The sequence below is a fragment of the Acomys minous genome (genome assembly GCF_964271855.1).
Source record: "Acomys minous genome assembly, chromosome: 2".
Lineage (NCBI taxonomy): Eukaryota > Metazoa > Chordata > Mammalia > Rodentia > Muridae > Acomys > Acomys minous.
In genome coordinates, this window is record NC_140484.1 from 144,132,142 (window position 1) to 144,154,205 (window position 22,064).

At 42.8% G+C, this 22,064-nt stretch overlaps 1 protein-coding gene across 2 annotated transcripts in view; it reads left to right on the forward strand.

The window, feature by feature from the left end:
• Positions 1-16,601, forward strand: part of PDE3B (phosphodiesterase 3B) — a 122,801-nt gene extending 106,200 nt beyond the window's left edge. For both annotated transcript variants that reach the window (XM_084771513.1, XM_084771514.1), the window contains exons 11-16: positions 663-776; positions 4,475-4,674; positions 8,708-8,911; positions 10,282-10,443; positions 12,412-12,679; positions 13,825-16,601. In XM_084771513.1, the coding sequence (XP_084627639.1) occupies positions 663-776; positions 4,475-4,674; positions 8,708-8,911; positions 10,282-10,443; positions 12,412-12,679; positions 13,825-14,039 (1,163 nt within the window). In that variant the 3' untranslated portion in view covers positions 14,040-16,601. The remainder of the gene's footprint in view (positions 1-662; positions 777-4,474; positions 4,675-8,707; positions 8,912-10,281; positions 10,444-12,411; positions 12,680-13,824) is intronic.
• Positions 16,602-22,064: the final 5,463 nt, after the last annotated feature.

The window sequence follows — 22,064 nt, forward strand, 5'->3', positions numbered from 1 at the left end:
GTGTGTGTGTGTGTGTGTGTGTGTGTGTGTGTGTGTGTGTGTGTGTGTATGTAAACACACACATACATGTGTATGCAGGTGGACATGCCTGTGTGCACACAGAAAGACTTGCTGTATCACTCTCTTTGAGACAGGCTCCTCTACTGAGCTGGCATCTGTGCTGGAGACCAGGCAAACTCCTCTCCTCCTCCTGACTCAGCACCCCGCCCCAAGCACTGGGATTACAGTGCATATACAAAATGCCCAGCTTTTCAACTAGGTACTAGGATCTGAAATCAGATCTTCATTTATGTTTATAAACAGGAAGTACTCTTACCCACTGGGTCATCTTTCCTGTCCTCTAAAGTGTTCTATATTGTGTCTCCATAATCTAGACACCACATGTTATAAAAGCCACAAAATAGAAATCTCAATAATTTTTCAATACCTTTCAGTTATCTTTGTCTTCCTTGTGTGTTCTTTTGGCCTTTACTATGTCTTTGCATTTTATCTGAAACTTTTTAAAAGATCACCTTTTAATATACCAGACCACCTTTAAAATAAAATAAAATATGATTACTTGTTGGGACATAGTATAGCTAGAAAAAACATTTTACTTTCCAAATGTCTTACGCGAAGCCTAAACAGAATGATGCTATAATGAAGTATTTTGGTACCTTCAGATCACAATCGTATACATGCCACAGATGTCCTACATGCTGTTTGGTATTTGACAACACGACCAATTCCTGGATTACAGCAGATCCACAATGACCATGAAACAGGAACCGAAGCAGGTATTTTCTTCTAAAGAGCTTTCTTTTAATTATTTAATTAGAAATAATAAATCAAACAGTCTTATAAATAAAAGTGTCTCTAAAATTTTTCTTTAAGTAAACTTTGGAACACATAAAAGATTGTCTGTGTTACAGTGTTTAACATGATATAAAAATTTTAAATTTGTTACCATCATAAGAACTAGGCTATGTATGAGACCTGTTTTCTGTCTTCCCACTCCATTAAGATAGCCATTATCATGCATATTTTCATCATTTTTCCAGTCTATTAGGTATGTTTAAAATATACGATAATAACAAACCAAATGAACACATTAAAAAAATCATAGAATTACTTAAGTAATACTTAAAACATTTGTAAGCATTGTAAAATTAATACTATCCCATATCATAAATAATGGTTTAAGTAAGCTTTGGGTATTATAAAGTTCCTGTATCTCTTATTGTTTGAACTTATTACAACCGTGAAATCTAGTAAAGTAAATCTACCAGAGTAGTTTGCATGGAACACAAAGTCCCACATTTTGTAATGTACTTTCATCTTCTTCGTAGCACTGGAGAGATAATGCTGAGTAGCTCCTGTTGACTAAGAAGTAATGAATGGGGCTGGGTAGATAGTGCAGCAGTTAAGAGCTCTTGCCATTCTCCTGAGAAGCCAAGTTCACTTCCAGTACTCCTGTTGGGTAGCTCACGATCCAGCTCCAAGGAATCTTTTGATATCTTTGGCTTTGGCAGGCATTGCACTCATGAATGCATACACCACACACACACACACACACACACACACACACACACTTAAAGCAATGAGTATCCTAGATGCTCAGTAGGACTAAGTTTGGGCTAAAGATTGTCTCTTTACTCAGTAGAGTTTTCTAGATAGCTAGGGAGAGAGCCCTGTGGAGATTACCCTGCAAAATGGTAGGTAGTTGAAGAATTTGAAAATCTGTACCTAGAGGGACCTTTGAGTTCTGATGGCAAATTTACAACATCTAAATACTAAAACCCCCTCCCTGCCACAATTCTTTAACACAGGCTGCGGATTTTATGTGCTACCCAGAGTGTGAAAATCATGAAATGCTTTCCACTGGTGTAAATTGCACTTCAAAATGCCTGACCAATCTAGCAGTGCTCATATTATCTTCTGCAGATACGTTTCCTTTATAGAGCCTTTGTAGACCACTGAATGGGAATTACAGTGTATAAATCCATAAGTTTTTATATAAAATCAAGCTGCCTTTCTCAGATAGCGATTCTTCTTTTGCGAAAAGTCCCTAGATTATTACTGTATTCTGGTGCATTTTGAAAACTGGCCATGGAAACTAGGTTGGTGCATGAAGTAACCATAAACATCAAATATTTTTCTCGACTTTCAGTTTTACTTCATTTATTTGTGTTCATCTCTATAATAGTATCACATGTCCTCATCACTTGAACTGTGTAGTAAGTGTTCCAATTAGGAAGTATGAGTCCTCCAATTTTCTTTAAAGATTTATTTATTATGTATACAGTGTTTCACCTGCATGTACACCTGCATATACACCTGCATGCACACCTGCATGCCGTAAGAGGGCACCAGATCTCATTAAGAGAGGGTTGTGAGCCACCATGTGGTTGCTAGGAAGTGAATTCAGGACCTTTGGTAGAGCAGCCAGGGTTCTTATCCTCTGAGCCATCTCTACAGCAGCCTGTCTCCCCCCTCCGCCCCTTTGAGGTAATTTTAGCCATTCAATCTCTTGTGTTCATATATTAATTGTTTACTCAGTTTATAATTTTACATTCAAAAAGCCAGGCTGGATTTTATACATATTAATTATTGAATCTGAAAACAATTTGCAAAACACTGCCATCTTAACGTTAAGTTTCTGTCAAACTTGTATGTACTGCTGAATCAAGAACCTACTGTCTAAGCTCTAAGCATTTACTGAGTTTTTGTTTTGTTTTAGTGTTTACATTTTTGTTATTGTTTGTTTTTTGTTTGAACGCAGTATCTTATGTGTCCCAAATGGTCCTATGCTGCATCATTATTCTCAACTAGTTGTTTTAGTTTAATAGAGATATACTTTGCCATTTTTGGTTTTTAAGATTAACTTATAATTTAAGGGGGAAATCTATGATGGATGTAACACAGGGAAATGTTCAGGATATTAACCTGATATTAATAAATAAAATATTTTTAGTAGCAGTTTACCTACATAACCCCATGTTTATATATTTAACTGTTTTTGTTTTTATAATTGTCTTAAGGAGTGTTAGAGTACAGTTTTCTGAAACTCAATACATATATTGAAGGTACAAACAGTATGGAAATAATGAACACTTTAAAATTATCATTAGTGCATTAAAGTCATTATGTTAAACAGTTCTTAGGATAACAAATACTGACTTAAATTACAATTAAGTAACCATCTGGTCTTTGACAAGGCACTATTTCTAACTGATGAACACAACTAAGGGCAGCTTGTATCTCTTTTATATTTGGCTTTATAAGCTGTCTACTATAATGTCTTTTACGTTTTATTATTTCTTCCAGTCCCTTTAGCAGCAATGGCAGTGTAACCATTAAGCCTTGGCTAATATAAAACAACAGAAGCAATTGGTGAGATAGTAGGAAGCAGAAGCCAAGAGAGCACGCTGCTTCTAACAGGAGGAAACAGGACCTGGACGAGTAGCTCTCAGCTTTCAGGCCTTTGCATGGTCGTGCTTTTCCTCGTGTTCCACTGTAAAGAGCCTCAGGCGAGGAAAAGGAGGAGAAGAGAAATTGTAGTCAGTGCAGCAAGTGAAACGATTCTTCAGGAGGAGATATGAAAAGCAGTGCCTCTGTCGAGGGGCTTAGTGCTGATACATTGAATTACCTATGTGTTCATGTTGGTTTTAGAATCAAATTTAATTCCCAAGTTTTGCCCATTTAGAGCCTTTTTTTAAATGAGTACTATATGCATTTAAATTTTTTCATTCAGCATGTTTTGATCATATTGTTTCCCCTCTTCCAGTTCTTCCAAGATCCTTCTCACCTCCTTACCCACTCAATTATTTGTTCCTCCTCTCTCTCTCTCTCTCTCTCTCTCTCTCTCTCTCTCTCTCTCTCTCTCTCCCTCCCTCCCTCCCTCTGTTTTTCTCAAGGAAAGGTAGAAAAACACTAACAACAAAAAGAAAATCAAAACAGATAAAAAAGGAAAAGTAACAAAACACACACACACACACACACACACACACACACAAAAAAAAAAAAAAAAACAAAACAACACATCAAATCTGTTTTTTGTTTGTTAACTGCCCTGGAGCATGGTTGATACATTAAGTGACACTTCATTGAAGAAAACTGATCTTCCCTTTCCTAGGAGGGATCAGTTGCGAGTAACTTCTTCTTGGGTTAGGGATGGGACTCTGTGTCCACTTCCTTTTCTTGATGCTAGTGTTTTGCATCGCAATATAGTTAGCCCTTAAAAAACAAAAGTTTAGAAAATTACAAATTTAGAGTTTTTATGAATTCATTAGCCTGAGGAAAAAAAAGCATCATCCTAGTGTTAGAATTCTCTTATGTACTGCAAGGTAAACAATAGGAAAAGTATACTCTTTAAATCCTGTGAGTATTTAACAAATTCATACTGATACTGATGTTACCTACAGGCACTTCTGTCCTTGGCATGCTTGTCAGGCAGTCACACACTGATGTTTGTTTGCCGTTTGTCATCCCCCAGATGCAGACGGTAGACTTAGTTCTGGACACACTGCTTATGTCTCTTCGAAGAGCTGCTGTATCCCAGACGCGAGCTATGGTTGCCTGTGTGCAAACATCCCCGCGCTGGAGCTGATGGCTCTGTACGTGGCGGCTGCCATGCATGACTATGACCATCCGGGGAGAACCAACGCGTTCCTAGTGGCTACGAATGCACCTCAGGTAGGAAGGAGGTTTTCAGGAGCTTAAGAATAATCCCGAAAATTTTAATAACCCATTGCATATCCCTCTAAGCCATCATTTTTTTGTGAGTTATGTTGCCAGTAGAGACTCTTGATTGTAATTAATTGATGAAAACACATGATGATGAATGCTAAGAGAATGTGCTAGGATCAGTTTCTTCAGTTATAAAAAAGGAATACATAGTCTATGAAATACCTCCATGTTTTTTAAATTCTAGATATTGATAGAAATATTTTTTTTAAAGATTGATTAAGATTGTATACAATGTTCTGGCTCAGGCCAGAAGAAGGCACCAGATATCATTATAGGTGGTTGTGAGCTACCATGTGGTTTCTGGGAATTGAATCCAGGACATTTGGAAGAACAGCCAGTGCTCTTAACCTCTGAGTTCTCTCTCCAGCCCCCAATAGAAATATTTTTGTCTTTTATCAAATTGATAAAGCTCTGGTTGGACCTTTGTTCTTCTGAGTGGGTCCCTAGTATGGCTGAAAGGCATAATGGCTCAGAATGTCGTTAGTGCTTTTGTTCCTTCCGTTATACTCCTATGATTTTCTCTCTATCTTGACCTTCAGTCCTTTAGCACTGTGTTAATGACTATATTAGTGCACTAACAATTTTCTTCTTGGACTGGCAAGATGTGCTCCCGGGTAAAGGCCTGCCTCCGAGCGTGATCTCTGAGGCCTGCGTGATAGAGAGAGCCAATTACTGCAAGCGGTCTCCTCAGATTGCCACACATATGTCCCTGCTCCACAAAAGCAAACGTGTAAATACAAATGTAATAAAAAGAATATGTAGTAATTTATTTTGGTACAAAAGTTTGTATGGAAGGAATATAGCTGATAAAGTATCAAATTTTTCTAGGGTCACATCACAGTTTAAATAAAGTAGTATAGATTTCCAGAATGAATACTGTATCTGAGGTAGCTTTACACAAGACTACTTAAAACTAAACATGGCTTAATGATTTGAAGTGTGTGTTTGTGTTGGAGATTCCTGCAATGCTGTATGTTTCTAACAATATGCCTTACATACTTTACTGTTTCTGATGAATTTATCTATCTTTAGCATTCTGTTTTTATATTAGTTTTTATCTTTTTATCATTTGTAGCCATTTTCAGTTGCCTCTTTTTTTAACCTATCTTCTTCAAGCAGGCCAGTTGTATTAAATATAGATGATAAATTCTTTTAATATCAAGTTGAGGGGCATGTGTGTGTGTGTGTGTGTGTGTGTGTGTGTGTGTGTGTGTGTGTGTGTGTGTTAGAGAGACAGAAGGAGATGCTCATTTTACCAGTGCTATTTGGAAGAAACTACCTGCACAAGGATTTATATTAGCAGTTTCACTCAACAAATTCAGAGGCCATTCTAACCTCCTCATCATGTTTGGTTGACATACTTATTTGGTAAATCACAGTTCTTTGGAAAAAGCACTGTGTGTGATTTCTGGTTGCTCACTTGTTTCTGAGGTGTGTGAATGAAGATAAAAGGGTATTATCCCTCTGGGCCTAGGAGAAGGCTTACCTCTTAAAAACGCCTGTGTCCAAGGCATGAGGAGCTGCGTTAAGACTCCCAGAACTCATGTGAAAAAGGCAGACATAGTGGCATGTTCTTGTGACCCCAGCTCTGGGCAGGGGAGGGGTACTGGGTCCTTGGCTAGCTGATCTACCCAAAGAATGAGCTTCAGAAGGTTCACAGAGGGACTGTCACAAAAATATTGAAAATGATCTGGAAAAGACATTCATAGTCAGCCTCTGGTTTTCACATGAACTTGTAGGCACATGTGCACCTGTCCACACTAACAAGTGTGTATGACACATCATACCACACAAAGTTTTCCAGCGGAACAAAACATCGTGATATAAAGGGCAAAAAGAAACAACATGTTAAAACTACATGGTTTATTTTGACTCATCATTTTAGAAGTTTTAGTTTACAAAATTGGTGGGTTACATTGCCTTTGGGCCTGTGTGGGTATAACTCATCGTGAGGAGTGTGTAGGGAAACAAAACTACTATGCTGAGGAATTCGTGTGAAAAAGACAGAAGAGCCTGGCATCTAACAATCCTTTCCAAGAGCATGCTCAGTAACCTAAGTCCTACATTAGCCACCAGGCAGAAAAACCATCGTAAGATACTGGAGGAAGCTGTGTGGAGAGAATGAGATACTGGTACAGGTAGCAGCATTGCAGACTAAATGGCTCTCAGTATACAAGTGTAGTAGGCGGCACCAGACGCCCCGCCCCATCTCACCAGACGCCCCGCCCCAGTCTGACCAGACGCCCCGCCCCCTGTCTCACCAGATGCCCCGCCCCCTGTCTCACCAGATGCCCCGCCCCCTGTCTGACCAGACGCCCCGCCCCAGTCCCACCAGACGCCCCGCCCCCAGTCTCACCAGATGCCCCCTGCCCCCACCCCATTCTCAGAGACTCAGTGCTAAGCCAGATACCAAAGGGGGAAAGAAAGGTCCTTACAGTCATTTTCATGTCAACAGGTGATTCGCGCTTTCCACAATCTGTTCTTATTTTTTCCCATGTATTTGATGTTTGTACTGTGAGGATTATAAATTGATTCTGATTTTTGCTTCCATTTTATTTGTTGTTAGTAATTTCAGAGGACAATTTGAATGGCAAAGGAATTGGGAACTTACTCTTTTATTTTACTGTCCTAGCTCTCTGAAAGCCTCTAGCTAGCTTCAGAAAATACTCATTGAACATGAATTTAAACTGTTGTCATGTGTATGGTGTGTATGCTTGCGGGGGCGGTGCATGTGGAGGCTGGCGAACAAATTTCAAGGGGCTCACGTTTCCACTTGTGCCTACGCAGGCTCCGGGGGTTGGGGTAGGTCGTGAGGCTTGTGCAGCGAACACAGGGCCCTGCTCCTTCAGCTCACGGGCCCACCAGCAGTGTGCTTTATGACCTCGGAGTTTAGTTACTTCTTCCTCATATGGTGGAGCTATTTTAATATCTTATCAATCTTCACTAAATTAAGCATGATTTGTCAACACAGTTAAATATAAACTGTCTCCTCATGGAATCTTTGGAATGGAGTCTTTGGTGCGGTGGGGGGGGGGCATGATCTTATGCTGCTCGGAAGTCTCTGAAGGTTCTCGAGAAGCTTTGATGTGTCTCAGACAGCTTGAATCATTCCACTGTGTAAAGTGGTCACAAGATGGCGTGCAGGTGTGCTAACATCAAATAACAGGTACAGGCATCAAGCTCACCTGTGTCTCAGCTGGCACGCCTTCCTCTCTCCTCTGTGTCTGCCTTTTCTATTAGGCAGTAAGGGCCAGGAGGACACAAACAGAGCTTTGTTTCTGTTTTTTTAAACCCTGCACTTTAACACAACTTCAGGTGGCTATTTTTTAAAAATCACTTCTTCCTTAGTAATTTTGAAAATGTTTTAGTTTTTAGAAATGGTAAAAGCTTTAGAAATTCTGTATTCTACTGGTTCCAACTGCCACCTCAGGGCCTCCCACTGGTGTGAGGCAGAGAGAGGCAAGCTCATACTGTTGAATCCAGGGGATTTGTGATCTTGCCTGTTTGGGGCGTATTTATCTCTCACTACTCAGGCTCAGTGTCAGGATAGGACTATAGGCTGTGACTTACGACACGCAGGCCTCTGGCTTACCCTGCGCATCACGCCGTCTTTACTTAACTCTGTGCTGGTTGCAGAACAGAGTTGGACCCTAATCCTAATCTATATCCCAATTAACTTATTATTAGGAGCTTTAAAAATTGAATGTTTACTTACAAAACACAGCTTTCCCTCACTTGGGAGGCAGCATGGCATTGCAGAGTATTTGAGAACAAACATTTTATTTTTTATGTGCACATCAGAGGAAAAGGTGTCCTTAGCCTCTTTGCACACCAGTCTACTCCCTGGTAAAATCACCACAGCCTTCCATCATACTATGCCTCATTTGTAGGCATGTGCATTGTTCTGGCCTGTTTCTGACTGTGAGTTATCAAAACTCCTGTGTGAGATACTTGTCTCATTTTTCTTTATTCTTTTTAGGCAGTTTTATACAATGACAGATCTGTTCTAGAAAATCATCATGCTGCATCGGCTTGGAATTTGTATCTTTCTCGCCCAGAATACAACTTCCTCCTTAACCTTGATCATGTGGAATTCAAGCGCTTTCGATTTTTAGTCATAGAAGCAATCCTTGCTACAGATCTCAAAAAACATTTTGATTTCCTTGCTGAATTTAATGCCAAGGTTTGTTATGTAAAGTTGTGTCTCATTTTGAAAACGGAAACTATTGTTGTTAGTGTTATAGATGAAAAGTGGTTTTTTATGTTAAATTGGAATTACATTACACATGAAGAATAATAGCTGATATTAAAGAATATTATTGTACTATTTTAAGTAAACATTTTTGCTATCGCAGTATGTCATAAAATACTGTTGCTTAATATGCTTTCTTTTGACAAATAGATGAATTTTATTATGGCTTTCTTTTTCAAATAGTAATTATATCCAAAATTTTTAAAAGCAAAATTAGAGTTACTCAGTGCCAACTGAGACATCTTATAAAATTGAAGTTGTCTTTTTGAGAAGCCAGTTTGTGTCAGACCTTCTTTGTTCTAGTAATTTTCTCCTGCGGACATGCAGAAGAGCAGTGTCTCTTCTATTCTTTCCGACAATGACTTCCTCATCCCCAAACTTTCTGCCAGAGCTGCTGTGTGTAGTCACTGTGATGTGGAATGGGGAAGGCCAGCTCATAGCTCTTCCTCTCGGAGAATCACTAGCCTGCTCTCACAGCAGTGACAATAGCGTTGTGTCCCATGGAGTAGAATAAGTTGAGGACCATTGGTTTACTTTCTTGAGAGAATTATGCTACTCCGCTTTATTTTTGGCCAACAGAAAACTGCTGATGGCTCAATTTTTACTTCCAAGAGAAAATAAAATGCATACTAAATCTGCCTACCTAATAATGATAATGTCACTTACTTAAGTAATGCTAGCTAATATTTCCTTAGCTGTTATTATCAGCCGGGCACTGTGTTTACTTGTCTTTTTGGCAGTGTATGACAAGATCACCGGCATTCTTTACAGAGGAAGAATTGGATCTGCATAGGTTACGTGCTGATTTAATGTCCTTGTGATTTAAGGTTTGGACCACAGAGTTGAGCTTGTGTCCTTGAATTGTATCGCTGCCTGTCGCAGCTGGAACAGACGTTTCCTTAGTTCTTTTAAGTGGCCTTTCTTTTAGGTAGAAGTAGTTAACAGTCTTATGATTTACAGTTCACCTGTACATATGTTTACTATAGTTACATATCTGTACATACATATACATTATTCTCTGTGATAATTACAAATAGTGAAACAAAACTTGGCTTCTTTCTTATATTTTTTTAAATAGAAAGCTATGCTGACTTTGAAATAAAATCATATTACTACTTGAGTGGAGCATTTTATCACATAGGTCCGTATTTACAGCATACTCTGATTTTAAGGAAGCATTTATTAAAACGTCTTTCTGTCCTTTGGACAGAAAATAGCTTTAAGGTAATTAGTAAGAGCTGACAAACATTAAAAACCCCTGTGTCCTCAGAACCTAAAACAATTCTGTTTGTCCGAAATAGGCCAATGATGTAAATAGCAATGGTATAGAATGGAGCAGTGAGAGCGACCGCCTCTTAGTCTGCCAGGTGTGCATCAAACTAGCCGATATAAACGGTCCAGCCAAAGCTCGGGATCTGCACCTGAGGTGGACAGAAGGCATTGTGAATGAATTTTATGAGCAGGTAAGATGAAACATGAGGTTGATGGGATTTTGAAGGACTGACATATGAAGAAAACACTTTTCAGGGCTTCGATTGCTACAGGAAGTATCAGAGTTGCCCTGAAAGGGCCTAAATGTTGTGTTTACCCTGGCTCCTGGCTTTTCTCAGCTCTACCTTTGCTGCTAATATTTTTAAAAATTTTATTATATATATGTAGATGTTTTGCCTGCATGGGTGTGTCTGTGCACAAGTGTATGCCCGATGCCTGCGGAGACCAAAAGAAGGCTTCGGATGCACTGGAACTGGATGGAGTTAGTAGATGTGAGCGGCCATGTAGGTGCTGGGAACTGAATCCAGGTCCTCTGAAAGAGCAGCCACTGAGCCATCTTGCCAACCCCAACTTCTAATAGCAAACAAAAAAATATAGCTTATTACTTGTCTGAAATAATTTGATTGTATTTTTGGCTGAATAGATAAGGATAGATTCTGGTCTCCAAGATCACTTTCAACCCAAGAATCTATAACTGAAAACAGTTGGTTTGCAAATGAAATATTTTCCCCCCAACATAGTATTTTTATTAATTATTTAGGAATTTCATACAGTACATCCTGATCATATGTGTTTCCCATTCCTCCCGGGTCCACCCTCCCATTTTGCCCTGCCCCAAAACCACACCAAATTTAATTTGTGTTGCCCATATACTCATTGGAACATGGTCAAACTCCTAGTTGCCTGCAAATTGATGACTTCTGACTATAACTGAGAATGAGAGAAATTGAAGGCTTCTGTGACATCCTCCCCTCAAAAATAGAAACAGTCCAGACAGGAAGTTATCAAAGAGAGTGCTTAAAAAGTGTTATAAAGATACAGAAATGTAGCATCTATTGGGCAGAAGTCCTGACAGAAAATAAAGGATAGAAGTGAGTTCAGCACAGATACTGCGTGGTTTTCAAGACTTGAATTATAACATGCTTCTTTCCATGTCTTTTAAAATATTGCTTTAAAGTAATTATTTTTTCATTTGCAGAGTCTGTGCCATTTTGGGGGGGAAGGTTTCCCTATAATGTTGAAGAAAGCTGATTATTCTATACATTTCAAATTTCATTATCATTAAAAGATCAAATACCACTCACCTATATGATATTCCTTTGCAGTTCTTAGCCCTAATAGCCATGAATACTCAAGATGTTTACAAGTTAGAATTGCTGTGTGTTAGAAAGTAGGAATAGTGAAGTTGATTGAGCTTGTCAGATCATGTTCACTTACTCCATGTTGTATTGTAAATGTCTCATACCCACTCTTGGAAATTACAGAATACCATACTGTGTATCCAGTTACAAACATGAATATGCAAACTACATGCTATCTTAAATTAAGCCAGTACAGTAATTTATTACTCCAAATAACAGCATTAATTTATTAATTATAAACTCTTGATGTTGGAATTATAGAATTTGCAGATTGAAAGTAAAATTATCAGTGTTTTATATATCTTCCCTCTTAATTGAGTGTCAACTGTATTAGTTGGTGTAAACAGAATATGGAAATAGACTTTTAAGACTCCGTAAGTGGAGGAAAGACAGAGTGTTTTTCTTCTGCTGATGCAGGTCTTGGGAACCCAAGTGGACATGTGCCCATCAAGCCACGCTCCATCCTAAGAGTAACTACGGTCATTAATGTTTTGGGGAAAGATTATTTTGATGTAGACGGTGTTTTTAAAACCTCAAGATGCCAGGTGTGGTGGTGCATGCCTTTAATCTCAGCCCTCCAGAGGCAGAGACAGGAGGATCTCTGTGAATTCAAGGCCAGCCTGGTCTACAGAGTGAGTTCCAGGACAGCCAAGGCTCTGTAGAGAGACCTTTTCTTAGAATAGAAAAAATAAAGAATAGCAAAACAACAACAACCAAACCCTCAAGGTAGTTTTAACAGTAAACCTCAATGGCTCTATTCTTAATAGCTAAATGTGTTTTTCTTTTTGAAATACCTAGGGAGACGAAGAAGCAACCCTGGGTCTACCCGTTAGTCCCTTCATGGATCGTTCTTCTCCTCAGCTAGCAAAGCTCCAGGAGTCTTTTATCACCCACATTGTGGGCCCCCTGTGCAACTCATATGATGCTGCTGGCTTGCTGCCTGGTCAGTGGGTAGAAGCAGAAGAGGATGATGATGATACAGACAGTGGGGATGATGATCATGACGATGATGATGGTGAAGAGTTAGACTCAGATGATGAAGAAACAGATGACAACCTAAATCCCAGTAAGATTAGAAGGAAACTATGTTTAATGCTACTGATTACAAATGGGCACTGAATGTGGATTTAGATATTTGCATTTTAGGTACAGATATGTTGAGTAACTCCTATCTAAGTGTTCGGGTTGACTAGTCAGGTTTTGGATAGCTGCTGTGTGCTGCTAATACAGACAGTGGGGGCTCTTGTTTAACAAAAGTAGCACTTCTCAAGACGCTGTCTTCCAGCAAATGCTTATATGAACATCTCTGAAGTGGGTCCTAGCACTTAGACTCATGTCACCCTCTTCAAACATCAAAACATCTGGGGAGCACAACTTCAGAGCAGCCCCACATGGACTCTGGGCGTGAATCAAGACAGCGGGACCAAGCAGAGGAGCCCAGAACTCCTGCCTGTGAGGAAAGAACCGTGGTGTTGATACCAAGAATGAGTTATATAGCACCATATTTTTATGAATAAGACATAAGTAGGAAAAAATCTTGTCTTTGAAACTGTTAACGAATGCCACTTCCTCTTTATTTAAAAGTAAGATTTAAATTACACCTAGATAGACACTTTTTAAAAATATATAAAGACTCTGATATGGAGCGTGATGAAAATTTCATTTTTACTTAGTGGAGGTACATCTTTGTAGATACTGTCATCCAGCCAGTGCTCTTAGGCAGGCTCCGCTGGTATGGCTGCCTTCCACCTACTTTAGACACAAAGGCTTTGTGTTTGGGTTAGCACAGCAGAGAATGATCTTATGGCAACTTGGGGTTGATTGACTGGCTTTTCATAATAAAGAATATTCATGAGAGTCCTGGAATTACATTTAATTTAATACTTTACTACATTACAAACTTTATTTTTAACTTTGGATTGTTAGAATTTCCGTCTTAGATTTCAGCACTATTCTCCTTTCTAACCCAGTATTCTCTGTACCTTGTTTCTCTTTTGTTTCTATCCAGAACAACTCCTATCACTCATAGCTTTGTCTATGTTCTGTTAGGATGTGATCTCTATAGCAACGATAATTTTTTTTCTTATTCTTCACATTTATAACCTTAGAGTTTGTGTTACTATGTAGACTAGAGTGGGCACTGAGGCATTTACTGAGTGAGCAGTTGAGTTCTATTTGCTTTGATACAAATGTTTGTTTTAAATTTCACAGAACCACAAAGAAGGAAAGGCAGGCGGCAAATATTTTGCCAGCTAATGCACCACCTCACCGAAAACCACAAGATATGGAAGGAAATCATAGAAGAAGAAGAAAAACGTGAAGCTGAGGGGAGCAAACTGCAGGCGGAGAACGCCTCCTTACCGCCAGCAGATGAGATTCAGGTTATTGAAGAAGCAGATGAAGAGGATGAGCAGATGCTTGACTAGAGGAAAACTCCGGCCCAGGAAGCCTGGGCTCTCTTCCTGGGTCAGTACCCAGTGCTCACTGTACTGACTCTCAACTGACCATCCCCGTGTGGAGAGCCTTAATACTGTGAGAGGAGTGTTGCTACCCTGGCAGTTCTCACTCCTAAGCACTTTGATCACAAACTAGAGAAAGATTCTTAGAGCTGGCTACAGCGACTCACGTTGCAAAGCCCTTCCTCAAGCCCTCACTGGTGTGTAAATACTGTGTCACAGTGCTGCTTTGCAGGTAGTGAGCTCTTGTTTCTCATGACAAGGGAGGGTTAAAACTCAAGTGACTTCGGTTCCCAAATGGCCATGATGCTTTTATGAAAACAGGATTCGTCTTGTATTTCCATATATATCTTTTATGTCTTTGTTTGGGGGTGGGGTGGGTAGGAAACACACCTCTATGCCTAATCCAAAAAGGGTTTCATTGTGGCCTTTCTGAGCGGTTTCTGCTCATGGCAGCACACTGTTGCGTGTGGTTCTCCCAGTTCGTCCCTGAAGGACTGAGGACCTTTGTTATATTTAACAAAACCCAGGTGCATCTATTTCTGATGCTTTTATTGTTGTGTATAATCTACTTGTGTGTTTTATTTCTGCCTAAAGTATTCAGGTTTGCTGTGGACATCAGAAGTCTGAATTCCAGTCTTACTGATTTTGTTCCATGGTTGAATTTTAAAGGTGTTTAACAATGAAGGAGCTTTATTTTTTAGTCAAAACTGTTGTTTTTATTCTTGCTCAGGATAATTTTAAACACTTAGTTATTATAAACATGGCATAAATTTGCCACAAAAAAACATTGTCTTAATATTGATGTTACCTTTTTTGAAATGAGCACCATTTTAATTAAAGCCAAGAAAAAGGAAATAGCTATCTTTTGCCTTAATGCAAAATCAAACGAAATCAACCCCATCAAAATTATTGCCTAAATAGTTAGTTATCTTTAGATATGTGTCTGGGGTGTTTTGTGTCTTCAAGTCTGGTTGTAGTAAAACTGACAGGTTTTTTTGTTGTTGTTGTTGTTGTTAATTTCTTTCTGCTTCACAAATACACGGTAGAGAAAACTTGTAGTAGTACTACAGCCCCGTAGACAGACTGAGTTCTGAGGTAAATTACATGATGGGAATGGATATTTAATTTTTCCATAAAGACTATGAATAGCTGAATAAATACTTCTATACAAATTCATATAAAAATACCAAGACAACAGACCACATTTATAAAGTTTATATAAACTCACTAGAATATGTACCCTAGTTGTGAAAAATTATTGAAGTTGTACACAGCAACCAAAATGATACCAAGATGATAAACTGATTTCTCCTTATTGTTTAAGGCCATACAGTATATTTTAGAGCCTCAACTTTGTGCCCAGGTGACTGTCAGTTTCCACCGTCATTCCTACCTGGTGTGATGCTGGAGTTTCTTGCCTCCCTGAGATGGTTGGGTTGTCTACAAGGCCGGTCTGTTGAAGTACTGGGATTTTTGATCCTGCAGGTATCATATTTAATGAATCACTACACTTTATTTATTAAACATGCTGAGTGCTGATTTCTTTCCTGTCACTTTTGCTACCACAACCACATAATTTGTAAACTAGTCCCATCATATATTACTGAGTAATAAAATTTTAACTGATAATCTATTGAATTTGCATTTATGTACCTCCAGTGTGTATATTTTTCTAAAATGTGCTTTGTATTCTATTCAAATGTATTTATTCTGTTGCTTCATTTCCTACAGAAAACAATATGCATGTGCGTTTAAGTTGATACATGTACAGGCATGTATTATAAAAATCAAGTCTCTACTGTGTTACTTAAATTTCATATTGGAATAATTTATTTTTAAATTCTGTCTTGAAAGAAGCACATTTTTTTCTACTAAAAATGTTACTGGGGACCTATTTGAAAACAGTCTTTAAATGATTTAACCCTTGCTTAAATAAAAATAAATCAAAACATCCCAAAGAAATCAAAATTATTAAAATTATCCATGCCAAAAATTTAAATATCATGATTGTAAGTCATGAGTCTGAGAATATATTATACACACACACACACACACACACACACACACACACACACACAAAACTGTTAGAGTTCTTCTTGAGGAATTACTAGAAGCCTTATAAATCTTTCTGTGGGGTATGTTGAAGATTGAACTGAGGACCACTAGCCTGCTGTGTGAACACTCTGCTAGACACTCTGCCTCCAGCTCATATTATAGTTCTTACTCTGCTTGCTGTAGAGTCAGATTAATTTTTATTTGGACTTTATCACAAATCTGTTATTGAAAGTCATTGGCATTATAAATATATAACACTAAGTATTTGTACGCTTTCTGACATGGTTTTTCCTCTATCGAAATCTCTTTTTTGGTTGTTATTTGATTGTTTGAAGTCAAGTAACAAGTGGTTGTTGTCAGTTGATTTAAAGCTTTTTCCTGCTACTCTTAACTACTTTAACCATTGTCCTTGTCTGCTTATTTTTGCAAGAGTCTGGCACTGTTCAAGTAATAAAAAATTATCATTCTCTCTGATTACAGCTCATAGAAACAAACTTTACAAAGAGATGAGTAGAGCTAATCGGTTCCCTTATTGTGGTTGCCACTGATGAGCAGCTCTGATGGGTTTGTAGGATAACAGTGACAGGAGGTGCAGGATGCCAGCTTCTCAGGGCGGGGACCGCCGTTCGCGGAGCGCTGAAGCCTTCTCTTAGTTATATGCTGGGAATGAGAGAGGCCAGAGTGTAAGAAGAGGGCCTGGTTACCTCGGAGGGACGGTGTTAATGAAGTCCCTTCTGTACTAGGGTGTGCACTCCAACATAGTTGCGTTCAGAAGAGAGGGAAGGGCTATTGTCTGGATTCACTTACAATGAAAACCACAATGTGGAGTCAGAATGGAGGAGGAGTAATGAGGCTGCCTCAGAAGTGAACACCTAGCGGGAGGAGACTTAGTAAGAGAAAGAAGCTCTAGAGGTAGTAGAAAGACAAGGGCACAGTAACAGGTCCCAGTAAATGGATCTTTCAGGAAGAAAACCTAAGGGCTGGGAAGATAGCTCAGCTGGTAAGGGAAATGGCCACCAAGACCGAGGGAGGAACAGAGCCTAATCCCCAGAACTCACACAGTAGAAGGAGAGAGCTCCCATAACGCGTCTTCTGATCGCTATATGTGCGTGCATGCATGCGTGTGTGTGTGTGTGTGTGTGTGTACATGTACACATACTCACATACGCATACACTTAAACCCAAGGCCAGCCTGAGCTACAGTGCAAGACCATGTCTCAAATAACTTTAAATAAAACATGATCAGCATGTTCAATGCTGTCTAAATGATGGAATCATAATATGAAAAATGTTATTTTAATAAGAATGATATTACCTCGGTTGTTTGCAAAAGGAAGTTCAATTTGTATGATGGGACACATACCAGATGGAAAATCAACAAGGTGGTGCTGGGAGAGATTAGGTCACACACCTGCCCACTGCAGGGCTGTGCTGGGAGAGATTAGGTCACACACCTGCCCACTGCAGGGCTGTGCTAGGAGAGATGACATCACACACCTGCCCACTGCAGCGCTGTGCTGGGAGAGATTAGGTCACACACCTGCCCACTGCAGGGCTGTGCTAGGAGAGGTTAGGTCACACACCTGCACACTGCAGGGCTGTGCTGGGAGAGATTAGGTCACACACCTGCCCACTGCAGGGCTGTGCTGGGAGAGATTAGGTCACACACCTGCCCACTGCAGGGCTGTGCTAGGAGAGATTACATCACACACCTGCCCACTGCAGGGCTATGCTGGGAGAGATAAGGTCACACACCTGCCCACTGCAGGGCTGTGCTGGAAGAGATTAGGTCACACACCTGCCCAAAGCAGGGCTGTGCTGGGAGAGATTACATCACACACCTGCCCACTGCAGGGCTGTGCTGGGAGAGATTACATCACACACCTGCCCACTGCAGGGCTGTGCTAGGAGAGATTAGGTCACACACCTGCCCACTGCAGGGCTGTGCTGGGAGAGATTACATTACACACCTGCCCACTGCAGGGCTGTGCTAGGAGAGATTAGGTCACACACCTGCCTACTGCAGGGCTATGCTAGGAGAGATTACATCACACACCTGCCCACTGCAGGGCTGTGCTGGGAGAGATTACATCACACACCTGCCCACTGCAGGGCTGTGCTGGGAGAGATTACATGACACACCTGCCCACTGCAGGGCTGTGCAAGGAGAGATTAGGTCACACACCTGCCCACTGCAGGGCTGTGCTAGGAGAGATTAGGTCACACACCTGCCCACTGCAGGGCTGTGCTGGGAGAGATTACGTCACACACCTGCCCACTGCAGGGCTGTGCTGGGAGAGATTACATCACACACCTGCCCACTGCAGGGCTGTGCTAGGAGAGATTAGATCACACACCTGCCCACTGCAGGGCTGTGCTAGGAGAGATTAGGTCACACACCTGCCCACTGCAGGGCTATACTAGGAAAGATTAGGTCACACACCTGCCCACTGCAGGGCTGTGCTAGGAGAGATTAGGTCACACACCTGCCCACTGCAGGGCTGTGCTAGGAGAGATTAGGTCACACACCTGCCCACTGCAGGGCTGTGCTGGGAGAGATTACATCACACACCTGCCCACTGCAGGGCTGTGCCGGGAGAGATTAGGTCACATACCTGGCCACTGCAGGGCTATACTAGGAGAGATTAGGTCACACACCTACCCACTGCAGGGCTGTGCTAGGAGAGATTAGGTCACACACCTGTCCACTGCAGGGCTGTGCTAGGAGAGATTAGGTCACACACCTGCCCACTGCAGGGCTGTGCTAGGAGAGATTAGGTCACACACCTGCCCACTGCAGGGCTGTGCTAGGAGAGATTAGGTCACACACCTGCCCACTGCAGGGCTGTGCTGGGAGAGATTACATCACACACCTGCCCACTGCAGGGCTGTGCCAGGAGAGATTAGGTCACACACCTGCCCACTGCAGGGCTATACTAGGAGAGATTAGGTCAGACACCTGCCCACTGCAGGGCTGTGCTAGGAGAGATTAGGTCACACACCTGCCCACTGCAGGGCTGTGCTAGGAGAGATTAGGTCACACACCTGCCCACTGCAGGGCTGTGCTGGGAGAGATTAGGTCACACACCTGCCCACTGCAGGGCTGTGCCGGGAGAGATTAGGTCACACACCTGCCCACTGCAGGGCTGTGCCAGGAGAGATTAGGTCACACACCTGCCCACTGCAGGGCTGATCCGGGAGAGATTAGGTCACACACCTGCCCACTGCAGGGCTGTGCTGGGAGAGATTACATCACACACCTGCCCACTGCAGGGCTGTGCTGGGAGAGATTACATCACACACCTGCCCACTGCTAGGCTGTGCTAGGAGAGATTAGGTCACACACCTGCCCACTGCAGGGCTGTGCTGGGAGAGATTAGGTCACACACCTGCCCACTGCAGGGCTGTGCCGGGAGAGATTAGGTCACACACCTGCCCACTGCAGGGCTGTGCCAGGAGAGATTAGGTCACACACCTGCCCACTGCAGGGCTGTGCTGGGAGAGATTAGGTCACACACCTGCCCAAAGCAGGGCTGTGCTGGGAGAGATTACATCACACACCTGCGCACTGCAGGGCTGTGCTAGGAGAGATTAGGTCACACACCTGCCCACTGCAGGGCTGTGCTGGGAGAGATTACATTACACACCTGCCCACTGCAGGGCTGTGCTAGGAGAGATTAGGTCACACACCTGCCTACTGCAGGGCTATGCTAGGAGAGATTACATCACACACCTGCCCACTGCAGGGCTGCGCTGGGAGAGATTACATCACACACCTGCCCACTGCAGGGCTGTGCTGGGAGAGATTACATGACACACCTGCCCACTGCAGGGCTGTGCAAGGAGAGATTAGGTCACACACCTGCCCACTGCAGGGCTGTGCTAGGAGAGATTAGGTCACACACCTGCCCACTGCAGGGCTGTGCTGGGAGAGATTACGTCACGCACCTGCCCACTGCAGGGCTGTGCTGGGAGAGATTACATCACACACCTGCCCACTGCAGGGCTGTGCTAGGAGAGATTAGATCACACACCTGCCCACTGCAGGGCTGTGCTAGGAGAGATTAGGTCACACACCTGCCCACTGCAGGGCTATACTAGGAAAGATTAGGTCACACACCTGCCCACTGCAGGGCTGTGCTAGGAGAGATTAGGTCACACACCTGCCCACTGCAGGGCTGTGCTAGGAGAGATTAGGTCACACACCTGCCCACTGCAGGGCTGTGCTGGGAGAGATTACATCACACACCTGCCCACTGCAGGGCTGTGCCGGGAGAGATTAGGTCACATACCTGGCCACTGCAGGGCTATACTAGGAGAGATTAGGTCACACACCTACCCACTGCAGGGCTGTGCTAGGAGAGATTAGGTCACACACCTGTCCACTGCAGGGCTGTGCTAGGAGAGATTAGGTCACACACCTGCCCACTGCAGGGCTATACTAGGAGAGATTAGGTCACACACCTGCCCACTGCAGGGCTGTGCTAGGAGAGATTAGGTCACACACCTGCCCACTGCAGGGCTGTGCTAGGAGAGATTAGGTCACACACCTGCCCACTGCAGGGCTGTGCTGGGAGAGATTACATCACACACCTGCCCACTGCAGGGCTGTGCCAGGAGAGATTAGGTCACACACCTGCCCACTGCAGGGCTATACTAGGAGAGATTAGGTCAGACACCTGCCCACTGCAGGGCTGTGCTAGGAGAGATTAGGTCACATACCTGCCCACTGCAGGGCTGTGCTGGGAGAGATTACGTCACACACCTGCCCACTGCAGGGCTGTGCTGGGAGAGATTACATCACACACCTGCCCACTGCAGGGCTGTGCTAGGAGAGATTAGATCACACACCTGCCCACTGCAGGGCTGTGCTAGGAGAGATTAGGTCACACACCTGCCCACTGCAGGGCTATACTAGGAAAGATTAGGTCACACACCTGCCCACTGCAGGGCTGTGCTAGGAGAGATTAGGTCACACACCTGCCCACTGCAGGGCTGTGCTAGGAGAGATTAGGTCACACACCTGCCCACTGCAGGGCTGTGCTGGGAGAGATTACATCACACACCTGCCCACTGCAGGCCTGTGCCGGGAGAGATTAGGTCACATACCTGGCCACTGCAGGGCTATACTAGGAGAGATTAGGTCACACACCTACCCACTGCAGGGCTGTGCTAGGAGAGATTAGGTCACACACCTGTCCACTGCAGGGCTGTGCTAGGAGAGATTAGGTCACACACCTGCCCACTGCAGGGCTGTACTAGGAGAGATTAGGTCACACACCTGCCCACTGCAGGGCTGTGCTAGGAGAGATTAGGTCACACACCTGCCCACTGCAGGGCTGTGCTGGGAGAGATTACATCACACACCTGCCCACTGCAGGGCTGTGCCAGGAGAGATTAGGTCACACACCTGCCCACTGCAGGGCTATACTAGGAGAGATTAGGTCAGACACCTGCCCACTGCAGGGCTGTGCTAGGAGAGATTAGGTCACACACCTGCCCACTGCAGGGTTGTGCTAGGAGAGATTAGGTCACACACCTGCCCACTGCAGGGCTGTGCTGGGAGAGATTAGGTCACACACCTGCCCACTGCAGGGCTGTGCCGGGAGAGATTAGGTCACACACCTGCCCACTGCAGGGCTGTGCCAGGAGAGATTAGGTCACACACCTGCCCACTGCAGGGCTGTTCCGGGAGAGATTAGGTCACACACCTGCCCACTGCAGGGCTGTGCTGGGAGACATTACATCACACACCTGCCCACTGCAGGGCTGTGCTGGGAGAGATTACATCACACACCTGCCCACTGCTAGGCTGTGCTAGGAGAGATTAGGTCACACACCTGCCCACTGCAGGGCTGTGCTGGGAGAGATTAGGTCACACACCTGCCCATTGCAGGGCTGTGCCGGGAGAGATTAGGTCACACACCTGCCCACTGC